This window comes from Pocillopora verrucosa, chromosome 1 (assembly GCF_036669915.1).
Source record: "Pocillopora verrucosa isolate sample1 chromosome 1, ASM3666991v2, whole genome shotgun sequence".
Lineage (NCBI taxonomy): Eukaryota > Metazoa > Cnidaria > Anthozoa > Scleractinia > Pocilloporidae > Pocillopora > Pocillopora verrucosa.
The window spans coordinates 25,837,872-25,854,296 of record NC_089312.1 but is presented as its reverse complement, the minus strand read 5'-3'; the positions used below and the strand labels follow the sequence as shown (position 1 = coordinate 25,854,296).

General features: G+C 38.6%; 1 protein-coding gene across 1 annotated transcript; it reads right to left on the bottom strand.

Moving 5' to 3' along the window:
* Window positions 1-8,930: 8,930 nt before the first annotated feature.
* On the bottom strand, window positions 8,931-15,058 carry LOC131796389 (ATP-binding cassette sub-family C member 4). Its single transcript, XM_066162304.1, has 6 exons — window positions 14,519-15,058; window positions 13,522-13,904; window positions 11,823-13,159; window positions 10,889-11,459; window positions 10,388-10,524; window positions 8,931-9,870 (listed from the first exon to the last, which is right to left on the bottom strand). Exons 1-6 carry the CDS (start codon window positions 15,056-15,058, stop codon window positions 8,954-8,956), a joined length of 3,885 nt encoding a protein of 1,294 aa, XP_066018401.1. The 3' UTR covers window positions 8,931-8,953.
* Window positions 15,059-16,425: the final 1,367 nt, after the last annotated feature.

The following is a 16,425-nucleotide window of genomic DNA, read 5'->3' as shown; positions in this document are numbered from 1 at the left end:
GTGAGACCATTACCACGAAAAGAGTCTTCTCTCTACTGAACTAGACCTACAGGCGAAAATCGAGCGCATTTACGGGCAAATGCTGAAAATGATCTATACCCAAGGTTTGATATTTAATTGCCTGTCTGCGTGTTCATATCATGGCGCCATTACATAACTGAATAAGGCCAATAAATAACAAAATGAACGCGATATCCTCTCGTTTCTACCCATGTTGAGAACTTTTTGAAATGTTTTGAACACATTCTCGTCGTGATATGTCAAACGGTGTTATGTTGCAAGAAGCAACTTAGATTAGCTAGTTAGTCAAGTTCACATGTTCAAGTTTTCTGGATTCACCTCATGACGGTGAATGATGTGGCAGAAGTTCCACAAATCTCTATTCACTTGAAAAGCGTTGCCATTCACATCAATACCTTGATTTTGAACAATTTCGTACGTTTGCCTAAGTTTTACTTACATTGATTGGAGTCAAGTATCGAGGCCAACCTCTGAGAAATTTCTATGGTAAGTTGATGAGGAAGAATGATCTCCTATTGTATTTATATCTTCCATTACATGCGAGTACATGGTAAATTTTGCTTGGAGCAAAAACATGTTAAGACCCTCCATTTGGAAAGATAAGCCTTTAGTCCACTAAGTAGCAAAAGTATAGATATTTCCAGCCGAACAACTAAAAAACATACATTTTAAGATTTTCTCCGTCATGTTTGTTCGCAATACTTAGAGACCTAATTATCGAGCAAAGAAATGTGATTGGTGTTGCGTTAATCGCCATCACGTACGTGCACTTTATCCGAGCGGTACATCAACCCCGGAAGAAGTTATATCAATTGAATAATGACTTTCAATATGAACAGATTTCCAAGCTTGAAAAATATTCAATTAATTTGGAGTTTTACAGAACGTGTTCAATAATCTCCTTTAAAAATGTCTCGATGTTAAAAATGAATATGTCAATTTCAAGGAATACTCCGTTTTCGTCGTAATAAGTTACGATTATAACATAGCTAGTAAATTTGTCTAATCAAATTCAATAGCGCGAGCGTGCTTCATATTCCTATTGTCCACGCTCATCACAAATCCCTTGAGAAAAAAAATTTCCATCGGGTTGAAAATGTTATAAAACAGTTGGTTCATACGTCAGCTGTGCGTTCATCGAGATATGAAGCACGCAGGAAGTTTGGAGGGCACGAAAGATGCGTAAGAGTTGCTCGAGGTGTAGCCGAAAGCGATTCTAGCTTCTTGAGAAATGGAGAAATGGTCTTCTTTTAAGGAAGCTCTAGATATTAACCCACATCCCGTAATAATGTTCACAAAACAGCTTTTAGCAAAGTAAAAGTGAAACAGAGGTTTGCAAACTTCTTTGAAAACGCAAACATACCTAAAACTTATTTGTGATCTGAATTTTGTAAAATTCGATTTCCATAAATCCTGCCTAAATTCCAGTGAAGTCTGTCTCTTGTTGATGGGTGAGTAACTACTAATAATTGTTATTTCGGAAGTTTCGGAAGCTTTCACTGATAGACAATTGATGTATGTTACTTCTCACGAGATATCTTAGTATCATGTAAAACTAGCTTTCTCTACATCCCAGCATATCTTAGTAACTAAAGCAACACCAATCAGCTTCCTTTACATGAATGTCAGTTTTTTAACTATTAGAAAACCTTTTTTTATTAGCCGAATGCTCAAAGAAGAGTAAAAACGCGCGAATAGAGTACAAATATCCTCCGATATTGTAAATTTAGTTATTTTACAATGTAAAAAAGACCTCTTAAACAGGTCGGCTGCGCGCGCTACGCTTCCCTATCTGCTTTGCTTTTCCCACCTTATAAGAAATGAGCAGAAAGACTCAGAAGAAAAAAAGCAGTTTGATAATAAATAAATCTTTGTTTGCATTTTGACTCGCCCTACGGGCTCATCAAAATACTTCACTACGCGTTAAAATACTTAGTGATACTACACACCAAAACGTCTAATAAGATATATATTTAACAGATAGAGAAGCCTTGATTGTGCTCTGTTCTGTTGTAAAACACGCAGGTAGCGGCTAGAGCACGAAAGAAGTGTAGGGGGAAACACGAGACGTAGTGGAGTGTTTCTCCCTACTTCTTGAGTGCTCTAGCCGCTTCCTAAGTGCTTTACAACAGAACAGAGCACAGTCAAGGCTTCTCTATTTGTTTTATAATAAAGAATCCGTTAAATTCCCTAAGAATTACTTTCAATTTTCGAAACAAACTTTATTTCCAAAGCGAACAACAGTGTCGTCAGCATGCTCTATACTCTCATAAAGCACGCTACAATAAGCCAATCAGAATCCCTTTTAGAATGGTTCAAATAGTCTGATTGGCTGTACAAGACTAAAGCTGTCAAAAATGTCAAACCATCAAAGTTCAAAAACCATCAAAGTTCATATTCCGCAATAGTTTGCAAATTAAAATAGTTCGGCATGTCGAATTTAACACTTGTTCCTGAAGTTTTTTTAGTTTCTAATACAGAATCTGAAAGTGAAATGTTCAGTGAAACTCGGCCCAATCGTGGCTCACAAAAATACGCAAGTTATTTCACCTGACAAGTAAAAAACAAACTGTTCAAGGCGAGTGTTTTATGAATGAACGACAGCCGAATTCACTAGGACATGAAGATCGCTCGGAATGACAGCGCCGTAAAACTCGGCTGCAGTGACTGATGTGGCCTTCCACTCAACGCATCGGAAAGGTTATCAGAGCAAGCTCTTATTTTTCCACTCGAAGGGTTGTCGATTTAGTTCCTGAGGCTTGCTCCACTGCGATGACCGAAGATCGCCATCATAAGCTAGCCGCGATAGACCTCAGCATGATCGCAGTCTCTTTGACACCGTCATGATTAGAATGAATTTTAACAGTTATGCCAGGTTATATTTTTCATCATTCCTGTTTTTTTTTCTATTTTGTTTTTGAACTCGAAACTTTATATACTATACAAGTGTTAGCTGTATTTGATTTTTATCACCGTACGTAAACTTGCAATCTAACTGAGCGTCAAAACCTTTAAAATTCGGACTGTCCATTTTGTTTTATCTTTGAGGATTGTTGTCTCAGCTCACGTTACAGTAACGTAAATTACTGCGCCTGGCATTTTTGCAAACCTTCTCTCGCTTGTTCCGAAATTTCACTTTCAATTGACGATAGAAAAGCTAAAAAGAAGTCCCGGAAAAGGTCGCACATAGTACAATTTGGCAGATGGCGTGACAGCTTTAGCTCAGTTCTATGTTCCATACTCTCATAGAGCACGCTCTTTTAACCAATGACAGCACGCGTTATATCCGAACTTTAATATAGATATATAGATATATACATCCGACAGCGTCCGTCGGCATATTGAAATGAATCCTGTGTACTAAATGGTCAATCGAGTGCCGCTCGTGTTTGCCCGTTTTTTGACCCGCGTAAGAAAAAAAAGTTGTGTGGAACAGACTAATAGAGTTCGTCATTTAAAGACAATGTCAACAATAAATGCGCAAAAAGCGGCTGAAGACGGTCAAATAAAAAGTTAACAAGGGATTCTAGAATCTTTATCTTATGCAAGTTCCAAAACAACGTAACCTCAAATTGCCGGTCAACTATTTTTCAGTTTTTATCTGTTATTCCTTTCCTAGCTTTCTTCAATAAGCACACTTTTACTTCTTACGGGGAATACCCTTTAGCTGGTTTTTATATTTCAATTATTTGTGGCTCGTATCGGGTATTCTATCTTAAGAACTTCTTCTTGACTGTTAAATTTGCATCAAATGGATCGCTGATTAAGTATCAGTATCAATGTCGATCAGTATGAAGGCAGCTGTTGTCGCAGATAGAGTTTCCCTTGGTAATTTTCACGTGCTTAATGAAATATTTTCCTCATCGTAGTTTCGTAGTTAATGGAAAAGAGTGATATAGATCTTTCTGTAGTTTACGATTACGATCTCGACCTTTTAATCAACTATAGTTGTGGTATTACTGAATATCGTTTTTGAAAGCAGAATATATGAAAATCGTAGATGTGAAATGCGGATAAAGAAGTGAATATGAGAGAGATCTTCGCAGTAATGAACACTGCTTAAGCAGTAGTGAAAATAAAGCCTGAAAAAAAGATACGATTTTCATATATCTAAGAGTACTAACATTTGATTTCATGTAGACGTCTGTTTTATGAGGTTTCTTTATCGAAAAGAGTGTCAATGTCTAATTTCGTATACACATCTGATTTATAATCCTTGTTATCGAGAAGAGTGTCAACGTCAGATTCTGAGTTTATGTGTTTGTCTTTGTCTGAATTTCGATTAAATATTCCCATATATAATGATCTGACTTAACAGACTCACCAAGTAAGTTTAAGGCGCTTGATTTATCTGTTTTCAGAGCGTCATTACAAGTAATCATGTAACGTCCAGCATGCATACGTTTGATGGTAATGGTCAAAACTTCATGAAATGAATCTCATCCAAAATCGCCATCATTAGACACAATAACATGATCTGTATAATCCTGTGTTCTAATGTCAAAAAACTTCACAGCAAACTTGTTATTATATTTAATTTTGTTAACTGAGTGATATATACTTTTCGGAGTTAACTTATTATTCAGATAATCAGTGAACACTGCTTAAGCAGTAGTGAAAATAAAGCCTGAAGCCTTGGGGGTTTTTTGTAACTGGGTTAATAGCATCGTCAGCGTCTTGTATAATTAATTCTCTGCTCATCTAGACCTTTTCCTGAAACTTGATAGTTCCATTATCAACTGTTGCCAAACCAGAAAGAACTTTAGCGCCAACGCTAGACGATAATCTGGAGCCAGAGTCATAAGACGGCCAAACAGAGTGCCACATATTTTCACAAAATGACGTGAATACTATGTGTGATTTGCTTATCTTGATATCCACACCAACACCAGTTGACATTGCTTTCTGTATCTTTTTGATATCCGTAGTTAATACGATAATATATGTTACATCATTTCAAAACAATCAGGAATCAAGCATATTCAATTTAAAAAAACAACAGTCCTCAGAACAAACTTTCCTGACATCACATCTACACTGATTTCTTCCTCATGCAGGATCAAGGCAAACATGTTGTACTCTGCATTAGGTGTAGTAGATAAAATGTATTTCAATTCAAGTTTCGTAGAGCCCGACTTCAATTCTTCTTTCTGGTTTCGTAAATCAAAATAGAGGACACCGAATGGATTCTGAAACAAATCAATATCAATCGTCAGGCGTGTGAGGTCATTGAAAGCACGGGAATTTGTTGTCATGTTGTTACCCCGATCTCTATTCTCTCTTTCAGACAGGGCCATATGTGTTTTTTCAAATACCTTTTAAGGAATAAGTTCTCACCTTTATAATCGAACATCATCTTTGGCTACTACAAAACAAATCTCGGAATAACATATCTACCTTCTGCAGCGCTGGCTGCTCTGAAAATAACATGGTCATCACTTTCTAAGTTTATATTTATAGATACCTTATCATTTGAAGCCATCTCTGATTGAAACGATTCGAAGAACCCATATTTGTTCAATGGAATTATGAGGTTATTTGTAGCATTAGTACTAAATGTTTTCCTTTACGTACATGTACACAGGTCCCCATTGCGTTTGCCCGATGGGTTTTGAAGGGAAAAGATGTCAGGATGTAGCGACTCTCTTGAAGTCTCTTGAAAATTTTAACCAATTGTAACTGAATTTAATTAATTTACTCGATTGTAGAACAGAACGCGAAAATTAAAGCCGCCGGTTGATCAGAGCTGTTTTCCTCTAAATTGCATTTATATTTTCCGTGTGGTAGAATAGACGTTGAATGCGCATGTCTAATATAATTGTGCAACTCAAGTTGCTGACGATTACAGAAAAAGATAGAGGAAAAGCGACTTAAGTTTGTGCCTGATTTCATCTTTACTTTATGTGACAAGACGAGGGATAGTTTCCCATTTGCTGATTCTCCACACTACCATATGCGTGAAAAAGCTTTAGATGACGCGCGTGATTTTAGATCCACAGAACAGACTTCGACTAGGAGAATTTTTTTAAGGAAACCTAACCGAAAACAATGGCCAGAAAAAGGGAGCTGTTAAAAATCCGAGGGAGGCCAATTTTTTCGGTTTCCCCAAAATAGACACTGATAACGGCTTGCCAGCCGCTCTAAATGGTTGTTGTTGTTGTTTTTGTTATTGTTTTTTTAAGGTAGTGACAAAAAAAGTCGCGATAATCCCTACCGCTTATTTCGCGCGTACCTAAATGAATTGTATCAAAATCATGTGTCGTGAGTGAACCTAAAAAGCGCAGAAAAGTGCTTATTTTGAGAGTTCGTCTCGAGAAGTTCTCTCGTGCTCTCTAAACTTCCCACGTGCATCCATAACTCGATACACGCACGCTAATCATGGACCAATTCTTTTAAAAGCACCTTGTTAATATAGCTACCTTCAGGCCGAGAAAATGAAGTTGTAAATGGAGGCAGTCTCGTTCGAAGACTTCGACGAAATCAACGAAATCTCTGTTAGGAACATCAAGAAAGCATGCATGAAGCACTACGGTATGTCGGAAACGATGTTCTGCGATGCACTTGCAGGGGAACATACCTCAAAGAGCGTCATTTCAAATTCCATGCAAGTTTGTCCCGCAGAGCCTGTCGGTTGTTGACATGCTAAAATTGGGAAAGCTCATTACCGATACCACAACCTCCGTTGAGATCTTCAATGTTGACATGTCGGTAATGGCGCGCACCGGAAGACCAACAACCGTGGATTTTTCTATTGAACCCGAGCCATTTGGAATTGGTGGATTTCGTAAGGCGTTCAAAGCGACTTCCAATGACAGAGGATTCAATGGCTCAACATGGGTGGTGAAGAGGTATCTAGAAAAGGCTGCGGTCGACATCATTGCTTCACATCGGAGAGTGGGGAGGGGGGGGGCGGGAGGGGAGGAAATTTCAGTTAAGCATGATTATTGGCTTTTTTTTTTTGCATGCTTCCTTCTGCAAGTTATAATTTTAATTCTCTTTTTGGCGGGTGGAGAAATTTTTTTCTTGTTATGTTGTTGTTGTTTTTGGCACCAAAACAGCTTGCAGCTTACGCCCCCACTTAAATATAAAATGGTTGACTCATTTATTTGGTCATTTATGGTATGAAGTAATCTACCTTTCAGTAACCATGGCAAAAGAAGTCCCCCAAAAAAGACAGTGGGTTTACCCAAACATGGCAACAAGATGGCAACTTACACAAATCACACTGCATGAAAACATGCGCCTGCATATATCTGCAACAATACTGCAGGCATTGCATGCTGGTGATGATATAAACAGTGAAACTCACCCATGTTACCTTGGCTTGACCGCGTGATGTGAAATTGTCTTTGGCCTTCTTCTTAAATTGGGGAACCCTTTCGGCGAGAGCATCTGGATCTACATTGTAGATTACGGCATATACAAGATCCCGCGGAACGTTAAGCTCGTGGACCTGTCTAAGTTTTTTGTGCAACGCTCGGTGGCCAAGAAATTTTCCCGGCCCTTCCAATTCTTTCTTTAATGCCTCTTCAACCTCGTCCACCTGAACGGTTTGGTCTGTGTATTTGATTCCAGAGTACTCCAGTCTTCTGTCTGGCGTCCTTAAACTCCACGCATATTCACTCAAATCCCTTGAAACAAAGTCTAAAAGTTCAATTCGACGAAGGTTTTGCTTCACATAACGACCTAACGCGTCATTTAACTCCTTGTCTTCTCCTCGTCTGCTAATCGTTGTTTCTAATACGAGCAGTCGCCATTTTAAATAGGAGCACGATTTTACCCGAAAGGCTCTCTGGCCTGTGGCAAAGCTAGGCCAAGAAGATTATTTTTTTCGCTATGGCAATGTTAGGCCATAACCAATTCTTTTTCGTTTTAGCTATTTTTTCCCCTATGGCAACGATAGGACATGAACAATTTTGCTTTGACCTTTTTTAATTCCATTTTAAATTGTTTTTAACAAAAACCAAAGGCATAAAAACATAAAAAAGAAAACAAAAAAAATAAAATAAAAATAAAATACGGATATACAAGAAAATTGTTGAGACATTGGGTTTTTTGTTATGGTGGTCTTACGACACCATAGTTCACCTCTTGACTTGTTAAAGATTTCGTGCGTTTAGAATATGGATTTGGTTAACATCACAGTACTATGCCCTCTTACACTCGCTTCAGCCGGTAGAAGAGTAGAAATAAGGGCTGGATTCTAACGTTTAACTTATGCTTGTGAAATTTTCCTTGTTCTTGGACTATTCCTACCCAATGAAGCGTTCACCACCTTATACGAAAAGCATCTATAAAATTGCTTGCTGTATTTTTTGCATTCCTACACATGGCTCACTAACAAGTACAACGAACATCATCTTTGGCATTTCGTGATTGTATTATATTTATATCATTTTTCTATCCCTAGCATGTCGTCCCTGGAGATAAGTAGCAGCGAATCCTGTAAACCTGTGCAACACAGGCTCCAATATTCCCAAGAACTTACTTTTTGGCCGTAATCTGCTTTCAAAAATGAGATTCAGTCAACTGTGCTTGATCCTCAAAGTAGTTTATTCTGAGGAAATTCGAGGTCGAGATCGTTATCGTAAACTACAGAAAGCCCTACATTATTATTATGCCCTTAAATTACGATACAGAAAATACTTCAATGAGGATAAAAAAAAGTTCTAAAGGAATATTCCAGCTGCTACTATAGCTCTCTTGATACTGGTCGACAAGTATACTGAAACAGCGATCTTTCTGATACGAATCAACGTGACAAACAGTGAGGAACACTTCTTTATGGTAAAGTAGCACGAGCCACAAATAATTAAAATATAAAAACCAGCTGGTAAAGTTCAGTATATTGTGAACAAAACGTGCTTACATAAGATAGCTAATAAAGGAATAACAGAAAGTGGCTGAGAAATAGTTAACAGGCTATTTGAAGTTACGTTGTTTTGGAACTTGCAATTCGCGCCATTTCACGCAACTCACTTTCTTCTGTGTTCACCAAAGTGTCAAATTTGTCGAACTCTGCTACCGTTCCACGTTTGAAAAGTAAAATTTTATCACAGTCTTTGATGGTGTTCAATCGATGAGCTATAGTGATGACCGTAGAGTCTCTCAGTTTTTCACGCACTACGCCCAAGATTGTTTTTTCTGTTTCTGGATCTACATTTGCAGTAGGCTCATCCAAGACGATGATCTTGTTTCGTTGCAACAGCACACGAGCCAAACAAATCAACTGTCGTTCTCCAACACTGATATTTGCACCATTTTCCAACAGTTCGTGATCAAGTTGCCCGTGAAGACTTTTCACTGATTCTTTCAGTTGCACATCTTCTAGAACTTGCCATAAATCTGCATCTGTAAACTGCTCAACAAGATCCAGATTTTTCCTCAGTGATCCATTAAACAGTACTGGACTTTGACCAAGGACGGATATACATCGTCGAGTTTCCTGGAGGTTGATTTCCTTCACTGGAATTCCATCAATGACTATTTCATCACACGATTCAGGCATGCGCATTAGAGCTGCCACAAAAGATGACTTTCCAGCACCAGTACGGCCAGCGACACCGATCTTTGTTCCTCCTTTGATATTGAGTTTGATATTCTTCAACACTTGTGGTCCTCCCGGATAATATCTCAAGGATACTTCTTTGAATATGATATTTCCTTCATTTGGCCAGTTTTCCAGGGGTCGTCGTTCGATCATGTATCCTGGCTCACATTCAAGCTTGGTATATGTAATAACTCGTTCAACTGACGTCATTAGATTCTCGACCTCTGAGGTTGTTCGGATGGCGTAATGAGACCGCGCAAGTCTTTGAACAACGTAAGCCAAGGCAAGTCCAGCAAAAGCTAATTAGATGAAAAATTGAAACTAAAGATTAACCAAAGAAGATTTTAACTGATTTTCCACACTAAATAGTCAAAAAATAGCCTTGCCACGCCCTTGCCATGGAAAGTTAAACAAGGCAATACAGGGGGTTTCCTGAGAAGATTCATTTATGCGGACTACTGCATAAAGTTGGCATGAGGGAGGCCTGTTTGTTGGGAAAAAGATGCGATTAGAGCAAAAAATGGGTGCGAGGAAATTACACCGATAAGAGTCAATCAGATTGCAAGGATCACCAGTGATTTCAAAAATGGATGTAACAAAGTATTTACTCCACTTAACGACTCGATTGACCACTAGTACTTAAAATTACGCACAATATTAATCCTTGATTTCCCTCATTTCTGAGCGAATGTAATATACTACACCTTCCACTGATCACCTTCAATCTGATAAGACTCTGTAAGTATTTGGGTTTTCTTGCGCCTTCGGTCACTCAATCGAATTAGGGACTGGCTTCTTTTTGTAATACAAACTCACCGGCATCTTGAGACATAATAACAGCTGAGAAAGCCACTGCACCAACAAATAAGGATGCAAGAATTTCAAATCGCACACTGATCCATTTCCCACCGGCCATTACCAAGATGTTTGCTTGATTCAGAACATCATGATGTCTTTAAGAAAGCAAGTGAACAGGACAAAATTAGTGGGTTATTCATTGCTTTCTGATCATTTGAACATATAGGGGATCAGAAACAACGTCTATCTGAGATGACGGTAGGCTCTTTATCAGCTTCTCGTCTCTTCTCGGGGAGGAGCGAAGACCGGACACGAGAGATCGGCGGAAATCGAGCCGAGGATGTCAGGTGCCCGTTTTGTTCTGAGGGAAATACTATTACCTTGCAGTAACTATTTATGGAAATGACGATATGACGTCTTTCTTTTATCTCTATAAATCAAGTAGTTAATGTCTGAGAATCCATTGTACTAAGCCAAGATGCAAGTTGTCTAAAATTAATTAAGACGAGGCAAACCCACCTGTAAAACTGATCCACAAAATCACTTTGTCGCTCTCTGGTCCGAATCGTCTCCAGTCCATCAAGGGTCTCCGAAATGTGAGAGAATACTGGACTACGACTTATGGACGCTAACCTCTTAAGTTCCCTGGATGTCTTCAAATAATACGTGGACAGGTATATTGCAACCGAAATCAACGGTATAAGTATGAAAATAAGCCAAGGATTCATAACAGCTGGGACAATTAGTGATGCAAGCACATTTAAGGTTGAGTCGATCGCTAGTTGAAATTTCCTTGGTAACTGCTCGTCCAACCAGCCGATATCTTTCGAAAATCGATTAAGGATTCTTCCCACGGAATTCGAATCAAAGAATAAAACAGGAGCTTGTAAAGTGCCAACGACCATCTTGTCATGAAGACGCTCAGAGCATCGCAAGAAGCAGGAGAGTAATACATATGTTCTCGTCAATATAAACATGAGGGATACAACAGCAAGACATCCATAGATAACTAAGTTTGATTGATCTTTCTGATCTTGAGGGAGTTGCTTTGTCAAGAACGAGAGCCACACATCGGGAGCAACCAACATCCCTGGGTGGAAAGAGAAAGCAGGCAAAAACTTTTTATGTGTTGATTGTCTTTCGTATAAAACGGAACGAAGATTTTAATTGCTGACTTGATGTACTTTAGATACACACACACTGATACTCGTTAGGAAAGACGAAGAAACTATTTTTGCATCCAATGTATTTCAAATCGGAACAAATTCAACATTTTTTATCCTTGCCGGTAGGTCAATACTAGATGGGAATGTTAAGATTTTCGAGGGATAATTTACGCCCTCTAAGTAAAGCATGCTGCAAATGCAATCCAGTCTTGGATTACTTTGGACTCTAAAATGAAATTTGCGTAATCATGGCAAGCTCCTTTTGAGAGGCTGTTTTTAAGTCTTACCTTGGGCTATTAAAGAGAAAAGGATTATCGCCAAAATCATCCAAGTTGACATTCCGCTTCTGAAATAGTCCCAGTAAAGCTTGGAAGAGATTGCACCGATTTCCCGATCTTCTTGTGGCATCAGAAGACTCCTGGTTTCCTTCGACGGAGATTCCATCCCAGCCAAGCAGGCAGCAGCTCCAACACTTTCATTTTCGTTCTCTCTGACAAACTTCTCACCTGCATTGTCTTTTGAAATCTTCATATAGAGCGGGTCAATAGTTTTATTAAGGATTCCTTTGTCTTGCAGCTCCAGGAAACTCCCTCTTTCCAGCACACGCCCCTTACACAACACGATCACTTCATCAGCGTCTTTCATGTGGTCTTCTTGATGAGAGGTCATCATCCGAGTTTTATCGCTTAATAGTTCTTTGATACACTTTTCAAATATGTGTCGTCCAACTTTGAAGTCCACGGCGCTCAGAGGGTCATCCAAAAGATACACATCTGCATTAGCGTACACTGCGCGTGCTAAACTAACCCTAGCCCGCTGACCTCCGCTCAAAACAACACCCCGTTGGCCGACAAGCGTGTGATCAGTATCAGGAAACTGCTGGAAGTCGTCAGTCAGAGCGCAGGCCTCAATTACTCTGGTGTATTTTGAATCATCGTATGACAAACCAAACAAAATATTGGCTCGTATGGTTCCAGAGAATACCCAAGCTGTCTGCGGAACATACGCTAAAGATCCTCGGCAGGATACTTCTCCGTGTGTGCATGGAACTTCACTAGCGATCACAGATAGAAGAGTAGATTTCCCACTACCAACTGGCCCGGTAATGACTGTTAAACTACTTGCAGGTGTGCAAAACTCGATATCTTGAAGAATGTAGGAGTCTTGTCGCTCCATTTGCTTGTACGCCAAACTTCTTACACGCAATATCGTTTGATCTTGTGATTCATTCAAGGTGGAAGAACCTCCAATATTTTCCTGGCAATTTACTGAACTCCTCTTTATCTCAGATGAGTTCCTCGCTTCATTATCTGTTTCTTTTCGGCTTGAACGATCACTTGAACTGATTTGCAAATTTTTCAAAAGGAGAAATTCCTCAATTCTGCCAAGCGAGGCGTAAGCTTCGTATCCCTCTAACAAGGCAAACCCGAGGAAAGTGCCGATACCTATCGCGAGCATGTTGTTAAATGAAACCAACACAAAAACGTTGAATGGTGTCAGAGTTTCTTCAGTCAGCACAAGGGTAATGACTGACAACAGTGTTGCAATGATAACAGAAGTGAATCTTAGGGCCAAAACACCTGCGCGTAGAACACACATCTTTCGAATAATGGCAATTTCATCTCTGGAAAAAAGGACAAGTAAAATTGGGATATTTTGACAACGATTTAGTCGATGACATACATACTTAGTGGTCTTGGTGTTCCAGGCGATCTTATTGGTTCAATATATGAAGTTTGTACCATTCAGAAAAAACTACTATCATGCATGATAACTCATTTCGCACGAAATATGGAAATAGTGGGCACAAAATATGGAAATGGTGGGCTGTTAAATAAGAAATAGGCTTGCTTTCATTTGGCCAGAAGTACAATTGGAATCGAGTAAGAACGAAAACAACATTATTTCATCAATGGGCGTCTTAAACAGCCTGCATGAAACTTGAGTTCTGTATCGAGCAATTAGTTTCATAATATCTTTACATACCTTCGTGGTTTCTTGATTTGTTGGCGGTATTCATCTTCCCACGCATACATTTTAATAGCACGTATCCCTGAGACAACCTGATTCATCAGAGAGATGCGTTGGTCAGAGACCGCTGCTGTTTGCAATCGCAGAACTGCGCCCCCTTTGGACAGTAAGACGAAATATGGAAGGAGAAGATACAAAAAGAGTACTCCCATAAGAGACTGCCAGCCAATGTAATACACCATCAAAAACGGAAGAATGAGGAGCTCAATTAATGTAAAGAAACCAAAAAAGATCCACTTGATTGTCTCTCCTTCCAAACGCTGAACATCGTTTGAAACCAGGTCAATCACTTTACCTGTTGTGTACTGTAATAATGTGTCTTTGCTGAGTAAAAGTGTCTGGAAAAGAGGAATAATTTCTTTTTAATAAAACGTGAGCACGGTTATTGAATTTTTAGCCTTCTGATCGGCAAACGCAGTCATGTTGTGAGCTTACACAGTAGCTCCGAGTTCACAGCTTAATTCCGACAAATATGGTCAATTATGTGAAGCAGGGCGTAAAAATTTAAAACACGCATTGAAGGTATTCCATTGTCCTAAATCTTTTTACACGTCCGCGAGAAAACAAGAAGGCACATTTTACATAACATCCTAACTCAAATCGATCTGAGTAGCCACTGATCTCTTTCTTTGCTCGCCTCCCCTATGTAAACAGATTAATTTCCACGTGATAACGTCTCAGTTTTGGCTACTTCAGACTGCGCAAAGCTTTGTGAACTTTAAGAACGTCGACTTTCTTTCACAAGTACGAAGTTGTCCATCGTGTTATATTTATTTTTGTAATGGAATTTGCTTTTTTCTATCGGTCGTTGTCAAACCAAAGAAAAGCTTGTTAGTAGTAAGGGCTAATGATCAGTTGTGTGCGTTTTTACGAAAACAATTATCCTATTCAGACCCTCGCCTGACGACTGAATTATTACATCCTCTACATTTTATAGAAGTAAGGTACCTACCTTATGATAAATAAGACCATTCAGAGCACTACTCAGGGTTATTCCCATTAATTCACACCTGTACATAAGCGTTTGAGATGAAACTTTCTGCATCAAAGAGCTGATACTCAGAGCCAGCGCACAACCATAGAGAAACATTTTCTGCTGTGGCTCCGTAGACATCAGCGATGAAATTAGATATCCAAGGAGCAAAGGAGAGGGAATACGGAAGAATGAGCGAAAAATACCCATGCAAATGAGGATCATAACTTCCCTAAAGGAGATTGTTCGTGTGACGCTTTTCCAAAGCTTTGGTCGTCCTCGTGGAGTTTCATGGCATTTTCTCTCTTCCTTGCTCCAGTTCTCCTGAAGATTTTCGGTTACGAATGACGTACGATTTTCTTTTGAAAGAGGTAAAAAATCACTTTGCTCCAACGCTCGTTGTTTGCCTGTTTTGAAGACACTGCTCATCCACTGGTAGAGAACATAAGAAACAAAGCCAACCTTCTGCGGAGCCTTTTCGTCGTCTTGCGAGATCTTGTTATACCCGTGCCTTGTCATCTCCAGTTAAGTAAAGCTGCACTCTAAGATAAGAAGGAGAACATGAATTAAGTCAAAACACAGACCATCAACTGTAAGTTCCTCAAATCACAAATATATAGATAACTATTATAGCATAGACATGCAGGAATTGTCTTTTGAGAAATGCATAGAGAAAATAAAATATCAACAACGATTTTGCTGATAATTTTGCAAATATAGAGAGATGTCTGAACTAAAAGCAGTAAATAATCATGTTACATGTTACCAAGTTATTAGCAGATCTATGGAAAGTTCTATGCACTTATCTTATCTTACATTTTACCATGTTAATAGAAGATCTTTGGAAATTTCCATGCACATGTCTAGATCAATTTAAAATTGATCACCTTTCATTTTGCCGTATTAATAGAAGATCTATGTAAATTTCTATACACATGTCTGCATCAATTATTACATGACATCTTACATTTTGCCACGTTACTGAAAGACCTATGAAAAATTTGCATGCACATGTCTGGATCAATTACAACTGAGCATTTTACATTTTACACAAGCAGAAAAATAGGTTTTTTTTTTCTTCGTAATGTTTCTTATATTGCTTAAAATCGTTGTCCCATTTTAATAGGATACATATGTTTTCTTAGGCTTTCTCGCTAAGAAAACTTTAGTTTAATACATGTGTAATACAACCAGCATTTAGTGTTTTATACATAGCCGGGAAAGTGTAATTCATCATTCCTGATATAATTTGTAAGGTTAAGCTGTGCCATTCATTAAAAATTCATTATCATAATTATCATAATTATTACCACTTTATTAAATTCCCCGTCTACTAAATCATGAAGTTGCGTTAATATATGTCCGTGGCCATTGTGATAATTAATTCTTAACGGCTACTTATAATGGCCTTGTTTGAAAATTGTGAGATTGTTCAAACACACTGAGTCAAAGCTCAGTGGATACTAATAGTGGCCTTGTTCAAGAATTGTGAAATTATGGCCTTGTTTAAGAATTATAAAATTATTCAAACACACTGAGTCAAAGCCACAAGGTAAATTGCCGACGTACACCAGTTTTTTTTTATTATTTTGAATATAAAGAGGAGTAAATATGCTCATCTGCCTTTTGTTTGCTACAATATCTTATACTTCGTTTGATGTAAATTTGATGCAGTGAGTTTGTTGTGGTGGCGGATTGACCGTAAACCTTTCATCTTACCGAGAAAGGAACAAAGCACTGTAGAGGAAGCCTAGAGAGCAGACAAGACTGACTTGGGTCAAACCTAGCGGGAAATTATGCAAGCTCGTATGACAGTAGCGCATGGGTTTTTTTCAAATTTGAATGTTTAGTGAGTCGCAGTAAGAGCGTTATTTTGGTCAGAGAAA